Below are 26,313 nucleotides of genomic sequence, written 5' to 3'. Positions count from 1 at the left end.
TGTCTTGGAAGTACCATCTCCTTTCCATCTCCAAAGTTCTCTTCCATACCCCAGTTTTCCCACCAACAGATGGAAGTGAGTCCATGGGGAGCTGCTCATTATATATATTGATTGATGATAAATAAATAAAACCATTCCAAGTTTGTGAAAAGTATCATGAGAGTGCATGCCCACCCCCCTCACCCCCGCTCTCTGGGCACGTTTCCCTAATCATGTAGGAGTGGTGAGTGATCCGAACTATTCCTATATATGTACTAGAAATACTAGTTTCTTAAGGAAAGGAGCCCTCATGTGCTCATGTCCTTATCTTATGTAGGGATGCACCCGAACCAGTTTGGCGCCTCCTTAGGGAAGCACCAAACCAGTTCGGGTGCTGGCATTCAAATTGATTTGGTGGGGCAGATTTGCATGGAGAGGGGAAACTTGGGGGAGCTAGGTTCTCAGCTTGCAAGGAATAGTGGGGCCCCCAAATAGTGATTTCAAACAGTGATTTTTCAGTTCAGAGATTCTTAGGCTTTGAAAATCTCTAGTACTCAACCATAGAATCTGTTCTCTCTCTCTGGGCTTTTAGTAGGGTGGGTGGTCAGGTGAGTGAAAGGTGGGCGACCTCAATCCTTGGGAACAGAACAATGTGCAGCTGGGTGAATCCTGAATCCATAAACTATACAAAGTACTAATTCTACTGAGCTTTCAGTATCAAGCTTGAGAGGGTTGAGCATCTTCTAACTTCTAAAATTCTAACCTCGGTGTTCTTGCCTTCCAGGGGTTGGCTATTGTTTCTAGGGGAAACTGAATAGTCTGAAGGTGGATATCGCTATCGGTGTGAGGCTCAACCAATGTGATTACTCTAATCATGAGGAATGACTTATTTCCTTTTCTTAAACCAGATGCACTCAGGCAGAGGCTTCCTCTTCAGTAGAAACAGTGATACAGCCAAGATTCAATCTGGGGTGCTGTGGGATGCAATGGGAACAGGTGGGCGATGTAACGCCCCACTATAACTAAGTCTAAGTACATTTAACTTGAAGTAATGACATATTCTGCTCTTTTCTATGCCTGCCTCCATTTCTTTTCCCTCCCTCTGCTGTCTCTCCCTTGTGTTGATATGCTACAGGGCAGGGACCTGTCCTTTTGTTATTGAAACTGTTCTGGAACTCTGGCGGAATGTCCCAAGCCTACTTTAGGGCTTGTGTGGGGAATTAGTGAATCTAGAGTGAACAGTCAATTTCAGTGTCAATTTGTGCAAAAGCTTTGGTCTGGGAAATGGTGATGGAGACAGGAGTAAAATGCAAAAGGCAATTCAAATTTATTTAAGGATTATTGGGTTGCAGGAAATGAAAAATAGGTAGATTGTGGAAGGCAGTAGAAACTTGACTAGCAATAATAATTAGAGACTCACGAAGAGGCGTTTTAGCTTAAAGGTCCGGAGTGCAATTAAATTAGCTTAAGACTTGCCAGAGAAAGGATCTGGAGTGCAGCTAAGACTTAGGAGGGAGAGAGAGGGAGCGGGAATTAGTAATATTGTACCTTCTTTTTCTTACAATTCCACTGGTGTGTCTGTCACACTTGCAAGATAGGGATAGCTGGGGTGCTTCTTCCCAGGGACCAAGCAGAATGATGGGGTGGAGGAAAGGTAAGCGTGCCACTTGCAAGCCAGGGAGCCAGGAAAGTGGCTGGTTCCAGGGAAAATCCAGGGGAATCCATGGGCATACATGAACCACTCCTCTTTGTTGTTGAGGGTGACATCCATGGTTAGCAAAATAATACATGTTGCAGGATAGTGAAATGGCTTGAGCAGCATGTATGGGCCACAGTGAATGGGCAAGCTCAAAGTTTATCTGGCTTACCAGGAATAGCTTCCAGTTGGGGAGATAATGGTTCTTTTGAAACTGATGACCCTTCCCTCAGTCCACGCCAGGTTATTAACATGGTGATAGGAGGGTGGAAGTGCTTCAGCCTTATTTGAGTTCCTGAGGAGGTGATTAGTAAGACTAATCCCTTGTGCCAACAAAAGAGGAGTTTCACGATTCTCATGAGAAATAGCTTCTCCTTTCTCCTTAACTTGTGTCTGCTCAGCCAGCAGTCCTTCCCTGTGTTGTGAGGAGAGAGGGGCATGTGGGAGTCACCTTGCAGTCGCATGTTTGTACTTGTCCTGGGCTTAGCTGCCCCATGCTGCTTGTGCTAAGTGATTAACTTGAGAGTTTGCCAAATATAGGCATGTGGAGGGCTTGCAATTCCAGGAGTCCAGGTAAGCAAGATGGGGACTGCAAGTATGCAGTTCCAAACCCATGGTGGGGTGCTCTCTGTAGCCCCCAAACAGGCTGTTATAGCTACACTTTGTAAGGTTCTAATGGATGGTGCTAGTAATAACTGTGAGCTAAATTTGTTATCATAGCCTGTCATTTTCATGTCATTATTCAAACCAGTAATTTGCCATAGGAAGTCTAAAGTTGGGACATATTTACTGTATCGGTGTAATGGGGTATAATAATTTACAGATATAGATTCCTTCATGCTCAAATTATTTTGTGGTTATTATGTGTAATTCAAAATTATGTGTGGGCTCAGATGAGCTCATGCACTACTCCCCCTACCCCTTATTTTATTAAAGGGATCAGATTTGTGCCCACAAAGATCTGCGTACTTTCTCAACTTTTAAGAATGCAGAAGCAGTTATTGTGACCAAGAGATTTCTGTCTCTGCACCAGCGTGCCGGAGCAGAACGGTAGTTTGCTGAAGTGAAAAATAATCTTACACATGGGTTCTGAATATTTGTGCTGATATAGCTGCTGATGCTGCTACAATGCTGTGTGATGTTGTGTTTTATGATATGCTGGCAATATTGCTCTTATGCACCATCATAATACTTGTGTGCACAACTTGTTTTAAGACTGGGCTGTAAGTCTTTGCAGTGGGTTTATGAGTCAGAAAAAAGGTTAATTCAATGTAAAATATTATAAAGCCATATCTTTTTTGTACCTTTTTCTAGACACACTGTATGCAAGTGATACTGCCTCATATGCCATTAGTTTAAAGCAGGGGTAGGAAGATTTTAACCTTACTCTACTGCAGGGGTAGGCAAAGTGTGGCTCTCCAGATGTTGCTGAACTGCATTTCCCATTAGCGCCACCACAATTTATCACACTTGCGGATAATGAGAGTTATACTTCAGCAACATCTGGGGAGCCACACATTGTCTACCCCTGATCTACTGGATCTACTTTGTTTTTGGTAGACCTTTGGGTCCCAACCAGGGCCAGACTGGGGGCACTGAAAGGGTGGTGGAATGTATGTGGGGAGGGCCCTGGGTTTTGAGCAGAATGGATACTTAAGGGTAGGAGTATTCACTGCTGCCAAATGAGGCGGGGCGCAGGGGCGCCCTGCGGGTGGGGCGCACTGGGAATATGCCCTGTTGCCCTATGGGCCAGTCCGAGCCTGGTCCCAACCACTACCGGTTACAAAATGACAACTTGGGAGACAGAGTCAGACTTCTTCAGCATTTCCTCGCTGCTGCAAAATTGGGTACACTGGATTTATGGCTGAATGAAAAGCTGAAATAAGATTATTGTGCATTACACCAGTCCCATGTCACCCAGTCCCGTGCGTGATTGAAGAGGGCATTCTCAGAGCCAGATACACAACCTGATGCTGACCATATTTTAACTAAAAGTAAATCAGCAATATATTCAGACATTAACAAAGTAAGGCTTGTAAACCTGTGCATTCTATACTTTTAGCCTACTTTCCTTAAGGAAAGTAAGCTTATGAGATCACCCGGCATTGTGTGTGTGTGTGTGTGTGTGTGTGTGTGTGTGTGTGTGTCCCTATCAACTTTGCAATGCCTGGACCAATATGAACCAAACTCGGTAAACCTGTAGGGGCACCTCCATGTCATAGTTTGAGATAATGTCATCCACCCTGATTCAAGATGGCAGTCACATGAACATTTGAGGTGCAGGCAGGCTAACTTGTGGACCATCGAACTGATTTGAGCCAAATTTGGTAAAGTTGGAGTACATAGGGACACTTCAATGGCATAGTTTGTGATAATGTCATAGACTGCATGGATGATGGCAGACGCATGAACGTTTGAGGCATAACTGGCCTAACTTGTGAACTGAAGCCAAAAAAAGACCTGTGATTGGGTTCACATATACCAAGACAAAACACAAAAGAACCAAAATGTATATATCTAATATAAAAAAATATATTATTTAGAATTACAATGCAGAATTACAATAATATATGTTACACTTTATTATAACATAATAAAATGTTATATTATATTATATTATAACATATAATAAAGTCTATAAGAAATTGTTAATTCAAAAATGAAACCAGTATCACCACAAAGTGGAAATATGTATACTCCACAGTTCCACCAATAGCTAGTTCATGCCTAGGACATAATCAGATATCTTGGTATCAGTCCATTCCATAAAGAATTCAATTCTGGAGATGAAGAAGTCCAAATGCTAAAATAACTGCTGTTTTGATTAATTGCCAGATGTATTTCAGCCAAAATGAGGCCTCCTTCAGTGGTGTTACTTGAAAATACAGGCTAGGTTGGCACTATCTTCATTGTACCCATCAGATCAAGTAAGCCACCAATGATCCTTGTATCAAAAGTAAAATTATTATGCTCTGTGAAGTAGCTCTCTAGACACTGAAGCACATCCGGCAATTCATGGACTAGCTATTGGTGGAACTGTGGAGTATACATATTTCCACTTTGTGGTGCTACTGGTTTTATTTTTGAATTAACAATTTAACAAGTGTAGAAGAAATTGACTCAAGCCATCTGTTCCTCTTCCTGCTTGGTGCCCTAGGCAGCTGCCTAGTTTGCCTAGTGGAAGGGCTGACCCTGGGTGCTTGCCTCTTCAGACAAATGCCATAAACATGGAGAGTACAGTGTCAGGAGACTTCTCAGTGTGTCATTGCTGGGTCAGGATTTCTAGGTGCACTCTTGGGATGCTATATGTGAGTATAGTATTCTGTTTGGGGCATTTCTGAAGAGGGCTGTTGCCTTAGTCCAAACAGGAAGCCTTTGTATGTTTATTGTGTATGAAGGATCCAATAGTTAGCCTGACTGGGTGGAGCCAGTCCAAAGCCTGAAAACTGTATGATTAGGTAAAGCTTTGGCAGTTCAGCAGTCTGCCACACAGGGCCCTTGTCTAAAGAGTCTGTTGCCCTCAGCTTCAAATCTGGGCAACTACACACACACATATACTTACTTTGAGGTGGATCCAAATTTGAATTGATGCTTTAGAGCAGTGTTTCTCAACCTTTTTGCAGTCAAGGACTGCTAAATTTTCCATGCAGAGTTTCAAGGACTGCTACATTCTCAATGCGCAGTTTCCCAGACCAGCAGTTAGTAAAGTGGTTTCAAGTTTAAGTTTATCTATTTATTTATTTAACAGACTTCCATACCTGCTCAAAACTTGCATCTCTGGGCAGTTTATAATTAAAATAATATCATAAAATAAAATTTGTTAACAATAAACTGTATTTCATTTACACACTCACTAAAAATACACACAAGATATTAAATTAATGTGAACATTGGTCTTGTCTAGTTTTCACCAGTCGCTCTATTCACAGTGTAATCTTTGTCAGGGCCAAACGTAAAGAATTAGTAACATCAGTGCCTATCCATAAATCACCTTTCTGACCTAGAAAACCCTCCTTCAGTATGTGACTACTCAATAGAGAGGAGAAAGCACTCTGCACATGTTCAACAGCACCCTCTCAGTTCTCACACTATGAGCCTATTGGGTATGCAACTGACATGTGGAGCATAGGAGTAATTTGCTACATCTTTTACATGATTTTTGATAAATATTCAGAATCTTTCAAATCCTAATGATGTAAAAAAATATTGATTGCACATATTCTTGGTTAGCAATCCAGAACCTACTTATGTGCAACAACAGATCCAGACATATCCATCAGGGCTATTTGAGTCTGGATTATTTCTCCTGTCTGCCCTGCACTTTCTTCAGATGTATTTCTTTTTTGCAAGTCCCCAGGATAGATAAACCTGGACCTACAGGCATGTTGATTTAGGAAAAAATTGTATTCTCCTTCCTCCTCCTCAAGTGCCTGTGCAAAAAGGGAGCCGTTTGAGCAGGAGGTGTCGCAGATGCAGTGGGCACCAGGTTGTCTGCGGTTATCTTTTACATTTACTTTTTAACGCTTTTGTATTTGGGTCACTGCAAGAAAGCAGGGATTGTGGTGGTAGAGGAAGCACACGCTGCCTGCGCAGCTCGTTGAGCCGAGCCAAGGCATCCCTCCTCCTGCCACTTATCCCTCCAAGGAGCCGCATGCACACCGCTGGGCGCTGACCTCCCGCAGAACCTGAGGGAGGGAGGAAAGGCTGGCTGTGGGGTGCGCCTCAGGAGCCTCCTCTGCGGCTGCTTGAGGGGAAAGGAAACTGGGCGGGGGGCTGGAGAAGCTGGGGAGGAGGCGCAGCCCGAAGTGGAGCGGAGCCAGGAGTCGCTGCAAGAAAGCAGGGATCATGGTGGTAGGGGAAGCACACACTGCCTGCGCGGCAAGCTGTGTTGGAAATTCTCTGTGGTGAGAGAATCCCTTTCTCATTATAGCAGAGTGCACAGAGGCACAACACAGCGGAATTTACTTAGGCATGCGTGTATGCTGAGAGTAAAGTAACTTGGAGCCAATTCATAGTTTCAAATCAATATATAAGGCATTTATTAAGGAACTCCATTCTAGATAGGAAAGTGAGGAGTTAGGATCTCTAATCTATCTATTTAGCCGGATGCAGATGGATTCTGCATCTTCTCTGCACACATGGTGCAGGGAGAGGAGCTTGCCATGTTGTAAGGTAGAAGGGCAGGTAGGGAAGAGAGAGAGAGGAAGGAAGTTAATCCCTAAGAGTACCAATCTACATTTCAAAGGGATAGTGTCAGAGCAGTGGAGAAGGGATGACCAGTGTCTTGACCCTCTAGCCCTCTGACTCACTAGTCTGTCCTCCACTGTCTGAGACAAGAGACAGCACAAAGTCCTTTAACTTCCAACAAGCTGAACCAAGGCAGACCTTCTCGCTCCTTCTGCCGCTTATCCCTCCAAGGTGCTGCACCGGCCACCAGCAGAACCCAAGGGAGGGAAGTCTGGATGTGGGGTGCATCTCAGGAACCTCTTCTGCGGCTGCTTGAGGGGAAAGGAAACTGGGCGGGGGGTTGGAGAATCTGGGGAGGAGGCGCAGGCCGATGTGCGCAGGAGTAAAGTGGAGTGGAGCTGAGAGTAAGACCTCGAGAGGTGAACAATGGGGGCCGAGGGAACTCACAGGAAATAAAATACATGCAAAGAGCTGGTGCAAGGCGGCTTAGATGTACCCATTCAGTAGATAAGAACCTTGCAAGCTACATTTGACCACAAACCCCGCTGATGCAAGGCACCTTGGCTGCAACAGGCAGCTAGTTTTATCAGTCGGGTGCCATCTCTGAGTGTGCTGGGCATTAAATCCTCTCCCCCGCACTGCGCTGCCTCCCTCCCCGGCTTAACCCTCCTTGGTGCGCTTGCTTGCTCCGCTCACCCCACCCCACACCAGCAGCTCTTCAAGTGGCACCCAGTGCCATACCTTTTCCTTGATGTCACTGCACTGCATACAGTTTGAAGCTGCTTGTTGGAAAATAGTGCGATCTCAGCAGCATGTGGAGGCAAGGTGGAAGGCAGGATCCTGCGCTTCTGTGATACTCCTCTTCCTCTTCCCCCATGTACTTGTCTGCGCTGCGTCCCTTCCAGTTTTATAGTTCCTGCTCCTGCGCCCCCCGGCGGACCCACCCCTCTATTTTAACACATGAAAAAAGCCAGGAGAATGCCAGGAAAAAGCTAGAAAGAAGCCAGATTTCAGGACGTTTGTGCTTGAAAAGACAGTCTGGAGACCCTGCTTCCATTCCATGTGCAAAATTGAAGTGAGTGGCCTTGTTGCACTTGATGTGGGGTGGGGCTTTTGACTCACAGTCACGGTCTGGCACTCAGCCCTCTGTGGACCGGCAGCAGTCCGCGGATCGGCTGTTGAGAAACCATGCTTTAGAGGGTTCATTTGCTTTTATTCAGAGAAGCTTTGGTAAGACAGTTAAAACCTGGCAAAGCACCGGGATATGACCATATATCAGCAGAGGTCATCAGTAATAATTTGGCATCGTGAGCCCCAGTCGTGGCTTTGTTATTTTCATATCTAGTTAGGACAGCTTGTGTTCCAAAGGATTGGGGTGTGGCAGTAATCATTCCAATTTATAAGAAAGGTGGTAGGAAGCTCTCTGAGAACTACAGACCCATTAGTCTGTTCAGTGTGGTGGGTAAGCTGTATGCCAGACACCTGTATGAGACTGCTAGACTGGTTCGAAATGGAGAACATCTTGTCTGAGGAGCAGTTTGGCTTCTGTGCTGGTCGCTCTGTTATGGACCCAGCCCTAATTTTGCAGCATATAGCAGGAAAATACTCTTCCAACTCTGGTTCTGTTTTGTATGTAGGTTTTGTTGATTTCAGGGCTGCCTTTGATTTGATCCCCAGGGAGAAACTCTGGAACAAGCTACTAAACTGATCAATAGATCATCGTCTACTATGTTTGATAATTAAGCTGCATAAAAATTCCTGTACAAGGGTGTGCTGTACTGCACAGGGGCACCTCTCCAAGGAAACTCTAACGTTTAGGGGAGTTAGACAAGGATGCATTTTGGCTCCCCTATTGTTTAATTTTTATATTAACTCCCTTGCTTCCTACTTAAGTAAATTGGACCATCACCCTCCCAAATTAGTGGAAACACATCTTGCTATGCTACTGTACGCTGATGACGCCATAATTCTTTTGCAAACTCCAATAGTTTTGAGAAGAGCATTGTGCTCTATGGCTTCCTACTGCGAGAAGCATTCACTGGAAATTAATTATAATAAAACCAAGATTTTAGTGTTTGCAAAGAGACCAAAAATTTGCAGTTGGACAATAAATGAGTATAAGTTGGAACAAGTAAAACAATTTAAGTACCTTGGTGTAGTATTTCAGGCCTCTGGCTGTAGATCTGCGCATAGAGAATATGTAAGACAGAATGCAAGTAAGAGTGCACAGGCAATTCAATCTTATTACCACTCTAAGGGTGCCCACTTTATCCCTGCTGCTATTAAACTTTTTGAGGCCAAAGTTCAAGCACTTTGCAGCTGGAGTGCAGCTGGGCATATATTCTAATTTATCTAGGCGATTCTCACAATTGCCAAAAAGCGGACTAAAGCAGCCTACCCTGCTTTTTGGCAAGCGTGAGAACCACCTCAAAACGGGTAACCCGCTTACGGAGCCCTCTCCTTAGACGAGGTTAGCGGAATGAGCGCTCTGCTAAGCCCATCTATTTGATTGTGTATTTCCACAGTGCAGCTCCACACTGCTGAAACACATGAGGAGACCCCCACCGGGAGGCTAAAACAAGCCTCCTGGTCCTGGGGGTCTCTCCAGGATGCCCCGCGCACTTGTGCAGGGCATCCTGGAACTTCTGGGGGCCGCACAGCCCCTGATTCCTGCAGTCCCCAGCCGGCAGTCGTGTGGGCGGCCAATCCAGCCCTCCCAGCCCACTCTCTCCGCTAAACCACTTTCAGCGAGTCTCACCGATCTTGAGACTTGCCTCCTAAACTAGAAGTCGTTCAATCCAATTTCCTGAACAATATATCGCAGGTTCCTAGCTGTGTGCCTAGGGCTGTCCTACGAATGGAAGCAGGGTTGCTCAAAGTAGAAGCTAGAGCTTGGATTATTATTTTTGAATTCTGGCTTAAGCTGGTTTAGCTTCACTTGTGTTAAAGGACGTCTGTCACTCAAGGTGGAAAAAAGGGATGGAGGAAAGCCTATATCATTATGGCTTTTCCCTTACCGCATTGCTTAGCTTGGGTTATGAAAGCGCCCAAGTCAAAATAAGGGTTTATGATATGGAGAGGCAGATTGATCAGGGCTCCATTCCGGTTGGTGTCTTTTTGGGCAATCAAGTTTTGAGCTTTACCCCGCCAACTATTTAAACCAGTTAACAGTCTCAGAGTACTGCAGAGCTCTGACACTGGCCCGATGCAATGCCTTGCGCACAGCTGTGATGGAAGGAAGATGTCAAAAAATTCCATACAGAGAGCTTATTTGCCCCTGTGGCTCTGGTGAGATTGAAACGATGGCTCATGTACTCTTGTACTATCGTGACATTCAGCATAAGCTTATCTCCCCATATATTAGTGCATATCCAGGCTGTACTTATTCTTTTTATCTTAATTTCCTCTTGATAGATCAGTAGATCCTATAATGTGGCCAAGTTCTGCCTCATAGCTAGCAAATTTCATTTAGAGTTTAATAAGAACTAAAAACTTTAGTGCCGGTATGTATGTTGCGTCCACTTGTTGGATATGCAATTGCCATACATAATATAGAATACAATATGGGATGAGATATAACACCATTCTGTATTAGGCACATAATTTTGCTGTCTTGCCCCCTTTATACTCAGTATCATTCTGATACCAGTTGATTAATTTTTACATATAGTTTTATGTTCATAGTCTTAACTTTTAGCTTCTTCTTCTCATTATACTATGTTCTTAGGTAATTTTATAGAGATCCCTTATTACTTTTTTGGAGGAGATTGTCGTAACTGTTTTTTGTTTATTTTGCTGTTATGCTGGTCAAAGACCAAAATAAAGGCTATGCTATGCTATCCCAAGCTTTGATGCTCCCTCCCCTATACTTACCTCACTGAGTTGCAAGAGAAGCAAGATGCTCTTGACAGACAGTAAGGGAGCAGCAACTGCAGTGTGGTGGCTTCTCTTTCAAACTGAGTCCAAGTTTTGTGTCTCTGTGTGTGTTTTCAAACCCCTGCAGTCCCAGGAAAAGCTCAGTGGCAGAAGGCTGTAATGACCAAAGTCCCTAAAAAGATTACAGTTCTCAAGAAATCCTGCACCTTTCCCAGAACTGTAGGGTTTTAAATAACCACAACCTCTTTCAATACTCAATTGGAAACAGAGGTCACAAGTTGCAGCCACTATTTCCTCACTTTAGGAACCCCTTGCCTCTGCTGCAGACTGCTAAGGGAGGTACGGGGGAGAAGTGTAGGAGGAACGTCAAAGACTAAGTCAGTTCCAAATAGATCCATTGTGATCTGGTCAAGATTTGACTCAAACTGGATGGTGTTTTAGTTCAGGCTGAATTTGATTTATTCAATTTGATTCAAAACCAGATCAGACTCTGCACAGCCCTGCGGGCCATGTGTTTAACATGTAGTTTGGCCTTCTGACACTTTTAGACTTAAGAGAGTCAAGAGCCTGAAAGTAGCAACCAACAAAAGAGTACTCCGTGGCTTGGGGGAATTCAGGATCAGATCAGTTTCAAAGGACCAACATTCTGCCTGTTTCTGGTATAATGTAACTTGAGTTAGCAGTATAAGCCATGTTGGAATGTGAAAATGCCATTTAAAAAACATTTCATTTAATAAATGAATTATTTAAAACTTACTGCAGTATACAGGAATGTGCTGGGATGAATTCAGTCCTCTGACTAGGAATTAATGATATAAATTTAAGCAAATATAATTAGACTCATGTTTAAAAAATTTGGAGAGTCAATTCATAAATGCTTTAAATAAATAAAACTTTTGATCTGTTTGCTAATTAAGCTTTTTTTCCTATTTCAATGATTGCTAGATGAGTTTTATTCTTTTCTTTTACAGGAAAAAGTAGAATATGCCTTCCTAATCATTTTTACAATTGAAACATTTTTGAAGATTATAGCATATGGATTATTATTACATCCTAATGCATATGTTAGAAATGGATGGAATTTACTGGATTTTGTCATAGTAATAGTAGGGTAAGTCTTGTTTTTAATTTTAGAAACTTTAAAAATGTTCCTACATTTTATGTACTTACATTAGTGAAGCAATTAGTAATCCATCTGGGTGGCTTACATGATGTTCAGCATTATGGAGCTGCTGTTTAGATCAGGTGGTAACGCAAGCAGTGTTCCTGTGGTTTCCTCTTTGTAACCAATGAGGAAACCACTGAAGTGGTGCTTGTGCTACTGCCTGCTCTTACCAGCATTGGTGCTGCCTTTGAAGTCCCCAGGTTGCAGCATTATGGCACTGTAATGCTACACATCAAGGGGGGCATTTTCAGTGTTGTCAAGTAATCAAGTGCTTAATTGCTTTGATCACAGACCCACATAATATGGTATTTGTAGTCTGATTTGGGCAATCCTCTGACTGGCCCAATTCAGCATGTAGGGAAGGAGGGGAAGAGCATGAGTATGTACATCTCCCATCACCTAGCATTCCATCATCTAACTGCACAGAGAGGGATTTGTCTGGACTCCCCCTTAATGCGGAGTTCAGATGCTACTTTAGAGTAGTATTTGAACTGTTTGTTGAGGAGCAGTTTGGTTTAACCACACCCCCATACAATTATGCGATGAGAGACCAAGTGGGGGAAGATATGTGCACCCATGTTACTCCCCTGTGTATTGAACTGGGCTGGTTCGGAGTACTGTATTGTAAAAAATGGCCTTGTAAATATCTTGCATCCAGCCAGTACATTTTTATAAACATGTATTTAGAGCTCCTTCAGATGCTACTTTTTACCTTCCCAGATGGAATCTCTGTTTTTAAAAGAACCATATAGTATAAGTTTTAAAAGTAGCACAAGTGTTTTCTCATAGCAAGTATATGGGCACTATGAATCTGAGCCCGCTATGTGGCTCTTACACATTTATTGTTTTAATCTGGTAGTTGTTGGCCACTTTGGGCATTCTGTTGTTGGAATGGAAAAGCAGGGTATACATTTTTAAAAATAAAAATAAATAAATTTTACCATGGAGAAAATATGGACAAAACATAGCACTGACTAGAAAAAAACCCACAACTCTGAATTTGCTCTGAGCCTATTCACTTACACAGGGACCATGTAAAAATATGGGAGAGACTCAGGATGCATAGTGATTGACTAGCGTTTTGGTAGAAATGAGTGTATACATTAATTGAATAGCCTTAATCTATACGAGTTTTAACTAAGAAGAGCAAAAAGGTGGGGTGGGGGGAACCCAAGCAGAACTAGAATAATTTTTATTTATTGTGCTTTATTTTAATTTTTGCACACTTAAAACTTGAAGCATTGCAATGAACTCTGAACAATATGGTATGAGTTATATTTTGTGTGGGAATGGTTGTATTAAAAAAAAGTATATAATTCAAGCCTGTCCAGCAAACTGTAACAATTCACATTTTCTGACTGAACAAAGTCTGTAGTCATTTGTGCAGGGAATTGGCACCAGGAAAGGTCAAAAGCAGTTAAATAACAAAGGTGTGGATAGAATTACATGGAATCTAGTTTGTAGAACCCTATGCACTAGGAGTGTACACAGAAAATTGGTTTGGTTTGAATTTGAACTTGTCCACTGGTCCTCGAGCCAGTTTGAGTCAAACTGGATCAAACCGGTTTGAGGGGTATGTTCGTAAAGGGGAATCCAGTGAGGATTCCTCTTTACAAGCAAAGGGAAACCCTGTATTTAAAATCCTTCTAATGGCAGTCAGGGTAGTGGTGAGAGGGCACCTTACTGTTGGCGGCGGCGGCTCAACTCCAGACCAGGTCTGGAGTTTAGAGGAGCTGTTGGCGCCAGCAGTAAGATACTCTCTCGCCACCCCTCCCCCCCCCCCGGTTGCCATCAGAAGTATTTTAAATGCAGGGTTCCCCTTTGCTTGTAATGGGTAATCCTCACCGGATTCCCCTTTACAAGCACACCCCTCAAACTGACAAAAGTGTTCCAAACTGGTTCCATTCAAAGCAGGGTTGGTTCAGTTTGATCTCAGACTGGCACCCCTCTTTTGGGGGCCAGTCTGGTTTGAGTTCAAACCAGTCAAACTGGCCCTGTTTGAATCAAACCGGATTCAAATAGAACTGGTTCCATACATCCCTACTATGAACATGTTCCTGACTGGTTATGAAAAAAGATTTTGGCTGAAGGCAGTTACAATGAGTTTGACACCAGTGTGAAATTTAATTAGTCTTGCTCATATTAAAAATGATAAAAGTGGTTTTGGGAGTGATGAATTTGGGTCAGCCTGAACCATCTCTAAAATTATGATTTTGTTCACTGTAGCATTTCTTTTTAAATAATTTAATACATAGATATACAGCTCATGTTGACAGCTAAAGTGTTTTCCTGAATTATACCTAATGTTAGGATTTTTTAAAAAAAGTGTATTTCTTTGGAGGATGATAGAATCTCTTCTTCTCCCAGATTGTTTAGTGTAATTTTGGAACAATTTACCAAAGAAGCAGAAGGGGATAGCCATTCGGGTGGTAAATCAGGTGGCTTTGATGTAAAAGCCCTAAGAGCCTTTCGTGTGTTGCGACCTCTACGGCTTGTATCAGGAGTGCCCAGTAAGTCTAATTATTTTATGGCATGAATGAAAACTGAATATGGAGGTTTCTGAATAGCATGTATGATATAACAGAGGTTCACGAAATGTGCAAAACAATCCTCATTCACTTTGTTTCATAATTGAATTATGTGACTTAGGGCCAAACTAGATATTATGTAAATGGTAGTAATATAACTAGTTCTTCAACGTGGTGTCTGTTGTTCACACATATGGGGGTTTCGTACATGCCTTCGGGAACCTTCCAAAGCTCTCTATCCCTGTAGTATTTTGGTGGGAACCCATCCCCCACAGTGGTACAACTTCCTTCAGTTTGTTGTCCGTCGCTGTGTCAACAGCTCCAGCTCAAGGATCCTTCCTTAGCTCTTTATCTAAGACAAAGTAATCCCTGTTATTTCTTTTAATTTTATTCTCTCTTTCCTTCTTAGATAGTAGCTTTTTCTTTATGGTTGCATTTTTTTCTTTTCTTTCTGACCCCCCACTCCCACCCCTCTGTGGGTCTGACTTTGTTCTTTGACAAAAAAAGGGGGGAACAAAGAGGATTTACTTTGCCCTTTTTCTTTCACCCGTCCCCCTTGTATGGAGAGTAAAGTTGTGTTTAAACGGTGCACAATTTGCTGTGCCGAAATCCCATAGCCAGATGGCTGCTCTCACTGTCTCCTCTGCCTGTGCGAAGCCCACAATGTAGACTCTTGTCCCCATTGCCTAAAATTCTCTAAACAAATCAGGAAGAACAGAGCCCAAAGACTACGATCTATTATTTTGGGAAAGGCTTTATTGGCTTCTTCAGCTACTTCTATTATGGCTATCACTTCCCTGGTATCTATAGCTCCTTAAACACACTCTTCTCTTATGGGAGTGTCTGAGCTCAGTACAAAACCGAAGAATGCCACCATTGCCTCGGTACCATCCTTAGCTTCCAATGCAAAAGGAGTGCATTCATTATTGACCTTGACCTCCAATGGAAATGGAGCACGTTCGACATTGACCTCAGACTTGGTGTCTAGCATGTCTACGACAGGAGCGCCTTTGGCCCCAGTTTTGCTTCCCTAATACACAAAATAGCTGCTGGGGAAAAAGAGACAAAAAAAGCATGGCCCTCTGGAGCTGCTCACCAAGCTGAAGACATTGCATTCCAGTTTCCTTCTTGCATGGGCTGCTGTGCATCCCTAAAAAGAAAACTGCCACCGAGACCACTTCTAACCAAAGCTGAAATTGCCACCCAGCTTCAAGGCAAAGGGTCTCCGCATAAGAATCCCTTGCCTGGACCCTCCATGTTCAGTGAAGTCACAGAGGCGGACCTGATTCCTACCCCAAGACACATTGACTCAGTATTAGAGCCTGTGGCAGCTCTGACTATAGTTCAATCGACTTTTGAGCCACCGCCAACTCTGGCCATGATCCTAAGGGGAAACACGACTTCAGCACTGAGCCTCTCAGTACTGAAACCTAGAAACCCTTTTCCCTGACCAAGGGACCCCCATCTTGATGGTGATTATTACTCTGACTTTGAGGACGATCTCTTGGAGCCCTATATGGAAGAACATTATGACTATCATGGAACCATTACCCTCCACGAGATAGGTCTGACTTCCATTCTTACCATCATGCATACCATGACACCCACACATCTGGTTGTCATGACTGGGAAGAAAGGTGGCCACCTATTCGAGATCCCCTTCCCCTCACTATGGTGAAAGGTGAACAAGGATTCATTCATCTCCTTCTAGGTCTCGATCATGATTATCTGGATATTCCCCTTATACCCAAAGTCCTCATTTGCCTTGTTGGTACAGAAGCAGGAGCCCTCTGTGCTCTCAGGTCCATAAACATGCAAGGTGCTATGCAAGGTCCACATCACGATCTCCTCCTTGATGACCACTTGACCCTGCTCATCGACATATGCAACCAACGACTGGGACTGCTTCTCTTCCACTCCTTTTGAATCTACATTTTCAAACTTCAACAGTACCAGTTGCACCTACTGCCCCAACTAGTCACACTGCAGCATCCCTGTCACGGGACATTGAAGTCCTCCTGGAACCACCATTGCACCCTGCGCAAGCTCAGCCTTCTCCTGAAACAGATTGGCCAGATGAACTCTCCGGTGAGGAAACTGATCCATCTGAGTGTTCTCTCCTTGCCCCTGGCAAGGAGAGAACACTCTCCTTGCCAGGGAGTGTTCAGGATCCTAAACCAGAATCACCCACTGAGGAGGTCAGGGACCATTTAGAATACATGCAACCTATGGCACCTTCTCTGGGTCTTCTGGTCACTCAGACCCAAAGGTCCCTCGAGAACCCCATCGTTAACCTTATTGCCTCTGCTGCTCATGTGTGCCCATATTGACTCTGCTTCCTGTTTCTCTCCCAGTGTTCAAACTACTATTAGATATTACCCACACCTACTGGGCAAGAATCATCTTCGATCCAGCCAACTTCAAAGATAGTGGAGTCTTTCTATAGAATAAGTTGATGTGTTGGCTATGCAACGCAAATAATAACTCCAAACTCTCAACAAAAAGACATTTTAATTGCACAAAGAAAAACTAAACGTTCATTTCTCCAAAAACATCCCACACCCAACTCTGTTGTGGTCGAGATAGCGCAAAAAGGCCCTGTCAATGCCTATTTATCGTGAGGGCAGAAAACTGGATTTGATTGGGAGGCATCAGCATTTGACCTCCACCCTTCAATTAAAAATGGTCAATTACCGGGCCTCTATGGGGAGGTACAATCACTTCCTGTGGGAGAAATTGATCCCTTTCCCAGACCAGCTTCCACCATACCAGAAGGAATTGGCAACAACTATTAGGAAGGAAGCATTCCTGCTAGCTGAACAGTTGCATTATTTAAGACATCAAGCTGACTATGCTGCCATGTTTATGGCCTCCTCTAGCTTTCTGTCACAATGCATGGCTACATTCTTCTGGTATCATTCCAGAGGCAAGGTCAAGGATTGAAGATCTCCCTTTCGATGGTGAAGCTCTGTTCAGTACTGATGGAATTACAGAAACAATACACAGAGAAATACTGCTCACTCTATGAGTTTCACATCCTCGCAATCCAGAACCTACAAACACTTCAAGTGGAACAGACTGTCACCCTCAAAATCCTCTACATCTTCCCAATCTCAAGGTTTCAATCACTCATTTCATCCCCACCATCAGGAATATTTCAGAAAGCCCACTGGATATTCGGGTTTGAAACAACCCCAACCGAAGTTGAAGGCCCTCAACTTCTCAAAATGTACGTGACACCCAGGTCTTGAAGGCCGGCACTTGGTCTTTGAGGACAGGCTCTATCTCCTTCTGACACTATTGGATTCTTTGCTTCTGAAAGATGAGATAGAGCCAAAGATTCCGAGGCAGGCTTCTACTCCCCCTACTTTGCAGTGCCTAAGCCTGGCTTATTCTGGACCTCAGGGATCTCAACTGTTCTGTAAAGTACACCTGTTTTTGCATGGTCACAGTCCCAGACATTGTCCTTCTACTGTCAGAGGATGTGTGGTTTGCCTCTATAGATCTCAGTGATGCCTACTATCACATTACAATTCGGCTGCAACATCGATAGTTCTGATGCTTCCAGATGGGACATTCAGCATAGAAGTTCCTCCCAGCTGGGCTTTCAATGGCCCCACACATTTTTACCAAATGCATGGCGGTGGTGGTCATGCATTTACATTGGCAAAATATTAAAATATTCCCTTTCCTCAACAATTGGCTTTTGACAGCCCCCTCTCCCCACATTCTAAGAGCACATGTCAGGACGACCATCACACTGCTCCTTGGTCTTCAAATAAATTGGGATAAATTGGGAGAAATCTATCCTGATCCCTACAAGGGTCATCCCTTTTGTTGGGGTGGTCTTCAGTTCAGTGAATGGCCAAGTGCTTCTGCCAAATCAAAGCTTCTATGCTATTCCGAGCTGGCGAAGAGGCTACTCTCTAGCTCATACCACTCTGCATGTAGCATGCAGAGGATGTTGGGGCACATGGTTTCTACGACCCCAGCTCTGTCCCATCCCAGACTCAGAATGAGGGTTCTGCAGAGATGGTTTCAGGACCACTTCAACCCTCAAGTAAACAGCTAGTCAGTGCAATGCCAGTGGAATGTCCTGCACCTGCCCAGGCCAGTTCAATAGACTCTTCATTGGTGCACTTCTGCACAACATCTCTGGCAAGGACTTCCTTTCTCTTCCTCAAAACCACTAGTGAAAATCGTGATGGATGCATCTGAGACTGGCTGAGGAGTCCATGCTTCCGACTATCAGATCAGTGGGCACTGGTTCCACTCAGAGTGCAAACAACGCATTAATTTCCTGGAGCTTCTAGCAAACTTCAAAGCCCTGAAAGGATTTCTCTCCTACCTCAGAGGTCACCATGCTCAGGTCCAGATGGACAACACCACAGCAAAGGGATATCTGAACTGACAGGGGGGCCTCACATACCGCACATTACGTATCCTGAACTGGGCAATTGCACACAACATGGAACCAGTGTTATCTCTAATTTTTATCATCCATGTGTGGAATGAGTTTTGTTCTGGGTGACAATATCAAGGAAGTGTGAGCGCACGTGCATTCAGAGTGGGACCTTCCTGATTCATCCTGAGTGGAATCTAGAATTAACTGAGTGGACATCAAAAACCACATGAGCACATGTGCACGCCTTGTAGGGAACAGTGCGTGGAACTGTCAGGAATCCAAATTCAGGGCATGAAAATGTGCTGGCAGATTACCTCAGCAGAACATTTTTGGCTTATCACAAGTTGTGTTTGGACTGAATAGTTCTCCATCATATCTTCTACCTCTGGGGGACCCCAACTTTAGTTGTGTTCGCTTCACAGACAAACTGCCAGTGCCCTGACTATTGTTCCAGGGCGGGAATAGGCAAAAATTTGCTGGGATGCATTTGCGATTGCCTGGGACAAGGACTTCCTCTACCTGCTTCCGCCTGTCCTGCTGCTCCCGAAAGTACTCTGGAAAACAAGAAAGGAGTGCTCAAGAGCTATCCTGATAGCCGCACGTTGGCCCAGATGGTCCTGGTACTCGTTCCTTCTATTTCTATCATCAGGAGGCTTTTACCGCCTGTCCCAACTCCCACACCTCCTCACACAGGAGTGCAGCTCCATCCACTACCCGGATGTGTAGTGACTGTATCTCAAGGTTTGGTTCTTCTGCCTGAGCTAAAACCTCACCTTCAACCTGTATTAGTCAAGGCCAGGAAACCATCCACGAGAAAAAACATATGAACTCGTGGAAACATTTTTCAACCTATGCAGTTTCCAAGGTGATTGAACCATCTTGACACCACTGAATGTTCTCCAGAATTACCTTTTACATCTCAAGACTTGTGGACTATCCCAGTCCTCCCTGCGGGTCCATCTGGCAGCTATCACTGTTCACCTTTGCCCAAAGGCAGAATATCGCCATTTATTGACCCCATAGTCAAATGGTTTTTTAAGGGACTCTCACATCTTTACCCAAACAAACCACTGATGTGACCACCATGGGACCTTCCCCTGGTCCCCGCACAACTAGTTCATAAACACTTTGTTCCACTGGCTACCTGTGATCGTTGGCTGCTTATCTGGAAAACTTCATTCCTGGTGGTCATCACGTTGGCATACAGGGTTAGTAAACTCCGTGCCTTGAGAATGGATCCTCCTTAACTTGTCTTCCACAAAAATAAAAGTCAAGTTATGTCCAGATGTCACTTTCCTCCCTAAGGTGGTCTCCATGTACCATAGATCTCAGCTTCTGTCTCCCGCTGTGTTTTTTCCTTGAACCCTTCCACGCCAGCGGAATGGACTTAGACATGCGAAGGTGTTTTGCTTCCTACAAAGAAAGGTCGGCATTTGTTAGAACTACTAATGCCCTTTTGTTCATACCTTAGCACGGTGGATAGTCAGAGAAATTACTCTGATGTACCAACTTGCAGGTAAACCTATAGATGTTATCTGCAAAGCTGCAATGTCAGCTGAATCACACTCCCTCATTACCCATTATTCAATTCACATTATGCATTGGACCTAAGATTGAGACAGGACTCCGCATTTGTGTGAGCATTGCTGCATTCCAGGTAGGTGAGCTTGCGATATGCCCACATGTGTGAACAACAGAGACCACATCAAAGAACAACAGGTTGCTTACCTGTAATTGGAGTTCTTTTAGTGGTCATCTGTTCATTCACACACCCTCCCCTCCTCCCCATTGCAGTCTCTTTCAGATCGGCGGACACTCAAACTGAGGGAAGCCAGATGCTGTACCGCTGTGGGTGAGGAGTTCCTGCCAAAATGCTATAGGGACCGAAAGCTTTGGAAGGTTCTCGAAGGAGCTTCAGTGCATGTGTGAAGCCCCCATATGTGTGAATGAATAGATGACCACTAGAAGAATTCCATTTACAGGTAAGCAACCTGTTGTTCCTGTCCATTAAGTTTAGTAGTACAGCTTACTCATTTCCTAAAGCATCCTAATATCACAGTGTTCTGCATTTCTCTGCACTTGCTCCATGTAACTGCTGCTGTTCCCAGAGGTGCTCTTACCCCTGAACTTCTTCCTGTCCCCACTTTTTTCCATAACCCCATCAATCTTACTATAGTGTGATTATTAGGGCTACTGTATTTTCAACATGGAAAATGAGGACACCTTTTCCTCATTTTTAGTAGAAGTAGTAGTAGTAATATAGTATTAGTAAGTAATAAAAATAAAAATAATAAATTTTTGGAAATCCAGAGGGTGGGTCTACCAATTGACTAAAATGGGGCAGCAGGCATGACTTGTCCCCTTAGCTAAGCAGGGTCCACCCTGGTTGCATATGAATGGGAGATTAGAAGTGTGAGCACCGTAAGATACTCCCTTCAGGGGATGAAGCCACTCTGGGAAGAGCAGAAGGTTTCAAGTTCCCTCCCTGGCTTCTCCAAGATAGGGCTGAGAGAGATTCCTGCCTGCAACCTTGGAGAAGCCGCTGCCAGTCTGTGAAGACAATACTGAGCTAGATAGACCAATGGTCTCACTCAGTATATGGCAACTTCCTATGTTCCATGGTGATGGCAATGGACCTGGCTATTGGTATGACAGAGGGTTGATTTGATTTGACAGTGGATTGAAATTGATTTGAATGGGCTGGCTGTGTCAGTAGACTTGGCCTCCAGTGTACTGGGTTGCCACAGCCAACCACTATTTCAGGTGGAGAAGTGCCCAAACTATCCTGGCTGCTGGAGGCCTGGTCTATCCAGCACCTCCTGCACATTGGCTTCTAGGGATGTGCAAAAAACCGATTTGCCTGGTTTGGTTCGAATTTGAACCAGGTTCAAACCAGGACGGGGTGGTTCGGTTTTGGTTTTGCTCGAACCTCCCCCTGGTTCGGTTCAAATTCAAACCGTTTTGAACCGGTTAGGACATCCAAAAATTGGCACGATGGTAGCTGGCACCCAGAGGTACCTGCCATCCAAACCCCAAAGCAATTGGACACTCGTACGATATTTTATGAATTTTTGAAAAATATTTTTATTTTTTTCTCATAGGGTATAATGGGACTCGAACCAGCTCATTATTCTTTATTGTGGAGCACCCATGGGTGCCAACAACTATGCAAACCCCGAAGCAATCGGACACCCCTATAACTTTTTATGAATATTTGAAATATTTTTAATTATTTTTCTCATAGGGTATAATGGGACCAGAACCAGCCCATATCCCCTATTGTGGAGCACCTAGGGGCACAAAGGTGGGGTGGGTGGTAGACAACCGGGGTTCCTACTATCCCCAAAGTTCCAAGGCAATTGGACACTCCTCTGATTATTGGTGAATTTTAAAATTATTTTGGAATTCCTCATAGAGAATAATGAGGATTGCAGCAAATGTATAGCTTCACGTCAGGGAGAAAGGGGTGTCCTAGAGCGGAGTGTGGTGGGTGGTAGTTCCCAAGGTGGGCAAGGAAGCTATCAGAATTATTTGAAAGGAATTGGGCAAAGGGCTGGTTTTTAATTGATTAAAGTGCAGTTATGGGGCTGCTGAAACCTCCATTTTTCCCTATGGAGAAAAACCTTAAAGCCACTTGTGGGGTGCTGGGGTGGCCCAGAGTGAGTGGTGGTCTAGTGCAAAGAGGGTGCCAACCACCCCCATGGGGTGCTAACCCATGGGGTACTGGGTTTTGTTGTTTCTGAAGTGTTCTGAGTGTAGATTCTTTGGTAGCATGTAAGATTTTCAATGACAAACCATGAATCCACTCTCATCTGCTAACCTTAAAGACGCATAAACTTCAAAAATCATTTAAAAATCAGCCCTTTGCCCATTTCCTTTCAAATAATTCTGATAGCTTTCTGGCCCCCCTTGGGCACTACCACCCACCACACTCTGCTTTAGGCCACCCCTTTGCCCCCGACGTGAAGCTATACATTTGCTGACACCCGCATGCTTCTTTATGGAGAAAAACCTTAAAGACGCATAAATTTCAAAAATCATTTAAAAATCAGCCCTTTGCCCAATTCCTTTCAAATAATTCTGATAGCTTCCTTGCCCACCCTAGGAACTACCACCCATCACACTCTGCTCTAGGACACCCCTTTCCCCCCATCGTGAAGCTATACATTTGCTGCAATCCTAATTATTCCCTATGAGAAATTCAAAAATAATTTAAAAATTCATCAATAATTAGAGGAGTGTCCAATTGCCTTGGAGTTTTGTGGGTGGTAGGCACCCCTGTCTGTCTACCACCCACCGTGCTTTTGTGCCCCTAGGTGCTCCACAATAGGGTATATGGGCTGGTTCTGTTCCCATTATACTCTATGAAAAAAATAATTAAAAATATTTCAAATATTCATAAAAAATCATAGGAGTGTCCAATTGCTTCAGGGTTTGGGTGGTTGTTGGCACCCATGGGTGCTCCACAATAAGGTATAATGCCCTGGTTCGAGTCCCATTATACCCTATGAGAAAAAAATAAAAATATTTTTCAAAAATTCATAAAAAATCATGCGAGTGTCCAATTGCTTTGGGGTTTGGGTGGCAGGTACCCCTGGGTGCTAGCTACCATCGTACCAATTTTTGGATGTCCAGACTGGTTCAAACCGATTCGAAACTAACCACCCCCTGGTTCGGTTCAAATTCGAACCTGCAGCTCGAACCTGATGGCTGGTTCAGTTCGAATTCGAACCTTCGAACCACCCTGGTTCAAATTTGAACCGGTTCGCACATCCCTATTGGCTTCCCATGCCAGGGCAGCCCCGGCCATTAGCACAAAGGTGACTAAGTCTGTTTACGGGCTTTATTTCTTGTACTGGTAGCCCTGGCCTCTGGGAACTGGTAGAACTGACTGCTAGGGATGGGCAGGGGGACCAAAAACTTTAAGAAAAAAGATAGCAGGTCCTTACCTGCTTTTTGCCGCCCCATGAAGCTTCCTGCTAAGTGTCCTTAGAAGCCCTGCGCGGCATCAGCATGCACATGGCAACTGTGCATGTGTGGATGCCATGTGGATGCCATGTGCATGCTGATGTCCTACGGGGCTTCTATGGATACGCACCGCATGGGTGTGGAGAGCAGGTAAGGACCTACTCTCCTTTTTCTTAAGTTCCTGGTCCCCCTGCCCAAAAGGTGCTTGAACCAAAGTTTGAACAGTGGTTCGTGTACATCTCTACTGACCTCTGTCTTGAAGTGGATGGGCAAATACCAGAGAGATTGCCTCTCCTCAAGGATGTTCCTCACCCTCGCCTCATGGAAATGAGGACATGTATGTTCTCATTATATACCCCATTACACATGGTAGCCGTAAGTGTATTGCTTCTAGTGCAGTCGCTTTCAGACTTCCTACCCTCTGTGTATATAACACAACACCATGTTATTATATAGTATTTTGAAGTGCATTATAGAGCACATATTCAGTGTGTGCAGAGTAATGACTCAGCTATCATCCTGCATGAACTGAGGATGCACTCCAGAATGCAACCTAACATTGCCTTTCATGGCTGCATTGAGGGAAGGATTGGATATTCTCATGCAGAAGTGCCCTGATAATCTTCTAAGGAACCTTAGAGTTTCTAAGCAAAAACATTGTGAAAACTGCTATTCAGAGAATGAAAGTGTAGTTTGCTAAAACTGAGAGGACTGTTAAAACGAGCAGTTCAACAAAATCACAAGTGGATTTGTATATAATCCTTTCTGTTTTATTGCCATACATTGCTGTCTTTTGATGATGTTTCAGATTGAATGAAACCTCTCTCCCTCTCATCTCTTGCTTTTAACATCTGATCCAGAAGCAAGGTCATAATGCTGTGTTTATTAGACCATAATCTGTTGCCATGGAAATGATGGTAATTGGTACAGATTTAGCGAAATTACTTCAATGGAGGATCAAGCAATTGTGGGAATTATGCCATGAGTGAGCAGAAAGCCTTTTGGTCAGATGCAAAACTCTCACAGCAAGGAGACCAATACCTCTAATTTTGTGTGTGGACTTTTATCAGTCTAAGCAAGAGCTGGTCTTTCCCCTAATTCCCTTCCTTTGCCCTGTTGGCAAGATTTATTTATTTTTAAAGCAGCCCACCAGCATATTGTTTTAATTGTGCATCTATTTAAACATTTCTTTCACTTTTTCTAGATCAGGAACAAACCCCACCAAGACCCTCTTCTAGTTAATTAGTGGCAAAATCTCTTCTCTCCCCCACCCCCTCTCCATGTATGTATATTCCATATAAATACTATGTACCACTTTTCCTATTTCTATCTCTCTCTGTTACATAAAGCCAGACAACTTAGGCAAGATATTTGAAGCTGAGGGAACACAAAGCTTCAGATTTCCTGAAGCAGCCTTGGCAATTGACAGTCTTCTCAATGGAGTAGCTCCAAAACCCTGACTTTGATCAGTAAGATTAAGTAGTAAGGCAGCCATATATATTTTTTTAAAATAATGATGGCCTTCTACTCTTCCTTTTATATAAGCCACTTCTAATTATGTGATGCTACAATACAGTATCACTATCTCTGTTTGTGCTTTTTGTGTTTTACAGGTTTACAGGTTGTCCTGAACTCCATTATAAAAGCCATGGTTCCCTTGCTCCATATTGCCCTTTTGGTATTATTTGTAATCATAATCTATGCTATTATAGGATTGGAACTTTTTATTGGAAAAATGCACAAATCATGTTTCTTTGACGATACAGGTAAGTAAAGAAGCTGTTATTTATGACCTTGTACAGAATGTGTCTTATATCAAAGGTTGGGGGAAAAATGAGACCCCAAAGATTAAAAGTATTGTGAATCTTGATTTTCACATTAGCCTTTATTGAGAATTCAGAATTAGAGTAGTCAGTAGGTTTGGGCAGAGTAGTCATGGGCTCTGTCTGACATAGTATACAGTTTTCACTAACTCTGGAGCACATAAACCTGGTCTAAATTAATCTATACTAGCTGGGCCAGGCACAGAACATCTGCACCTCTAGCCACCTTCCTGCCACCACCTCCCCCCACCTGCCTGCCACCCCCGTTTCCCCACCCACCATTGTTTTCTTTTGCCCGCCCGCCAGCTTCTCCCCCTTCACTTCTTCCTTTCCCCGCCTGCCCGCCAGCTTCTTCCTGCCCCGCTTCTTCCTGCCCCGCTTCTTCCTTTCCCCACCCGCCCACTAGTTTCTTCCTCCCCGCTCCCCGTTTCTTTCCTCCATTTCCTTCCTCCCCAGCATTCACCCCGCCTGCCATCTCTGTTAACTGCTGCCGCCATTCCACCCACCCCTGCCTGTCCCCTGGCTATCCAGCAGCTCTCCAAACTCTTGTGAGATCTGCCACGCATGGGATTAGCCACGGGTACGTCTTAGAGAATTAAATATATAGAAGATAATTCACAGTTCACAAAAGACATCATTAATCAATTCTCCTATGTTCAGAGTGGTGTACCAAAGTAATTTTCCAA

General features: G+C 43.9%; 1 protein-coding gene across 18 annotated transcripts in view; it reads left to right on the top strand.

Moving 5' to 3' along the window:
* CACNA1D (calcium voltage-gated channel subunit alpha1 D) overlaps positions 1–26,313 on the top strand; it is a 455,958-nt gene that overhangs the window by 170,788 nt on the left and 258,857 nt on the right. For all 18 annotated transcript variants that reach the window (XM_053289171.1, XM_053289170.1, XM_053289177.1 and 15 more), the window contains 3 exons: positions 11,710–11,849; positions 14,271–14,413; positions 25,418–25,570. In XM_053289171.1, the coding sequence (XP_053145146.1) occupies positions 11,710–11,849; positions 14,271–14,413; positions 25,418–25,570 (436 nt within the window). The remainder of the gene's footprint in view (positions 1–11,709; positions 11,850–14,270; positions 14,414–25,417; positions 25,571–26,313) is intronic.

The sequence above is a fragment of the Hemicordylus capensis genome, chromosome 2 (genome assembly GCF_027244095.1).
Source record: "Hemicordylus capensis ecotype Gifberg chromosome 2, rHemCap1.1.pri, whole genome shotgun sequence".
Taxonomy (NCBI): domain Eukaryota; kingdom Metazoa; phylum Chordata; class Lepidosauria; order Squamata; family Cordylidae; genus Hemicordylus; species Hemicordylus capensis.
Note: the sequence above shows the minus strand (reverse complement) of the source record. Positions and strands in the feature narration are given on the sequence as shown.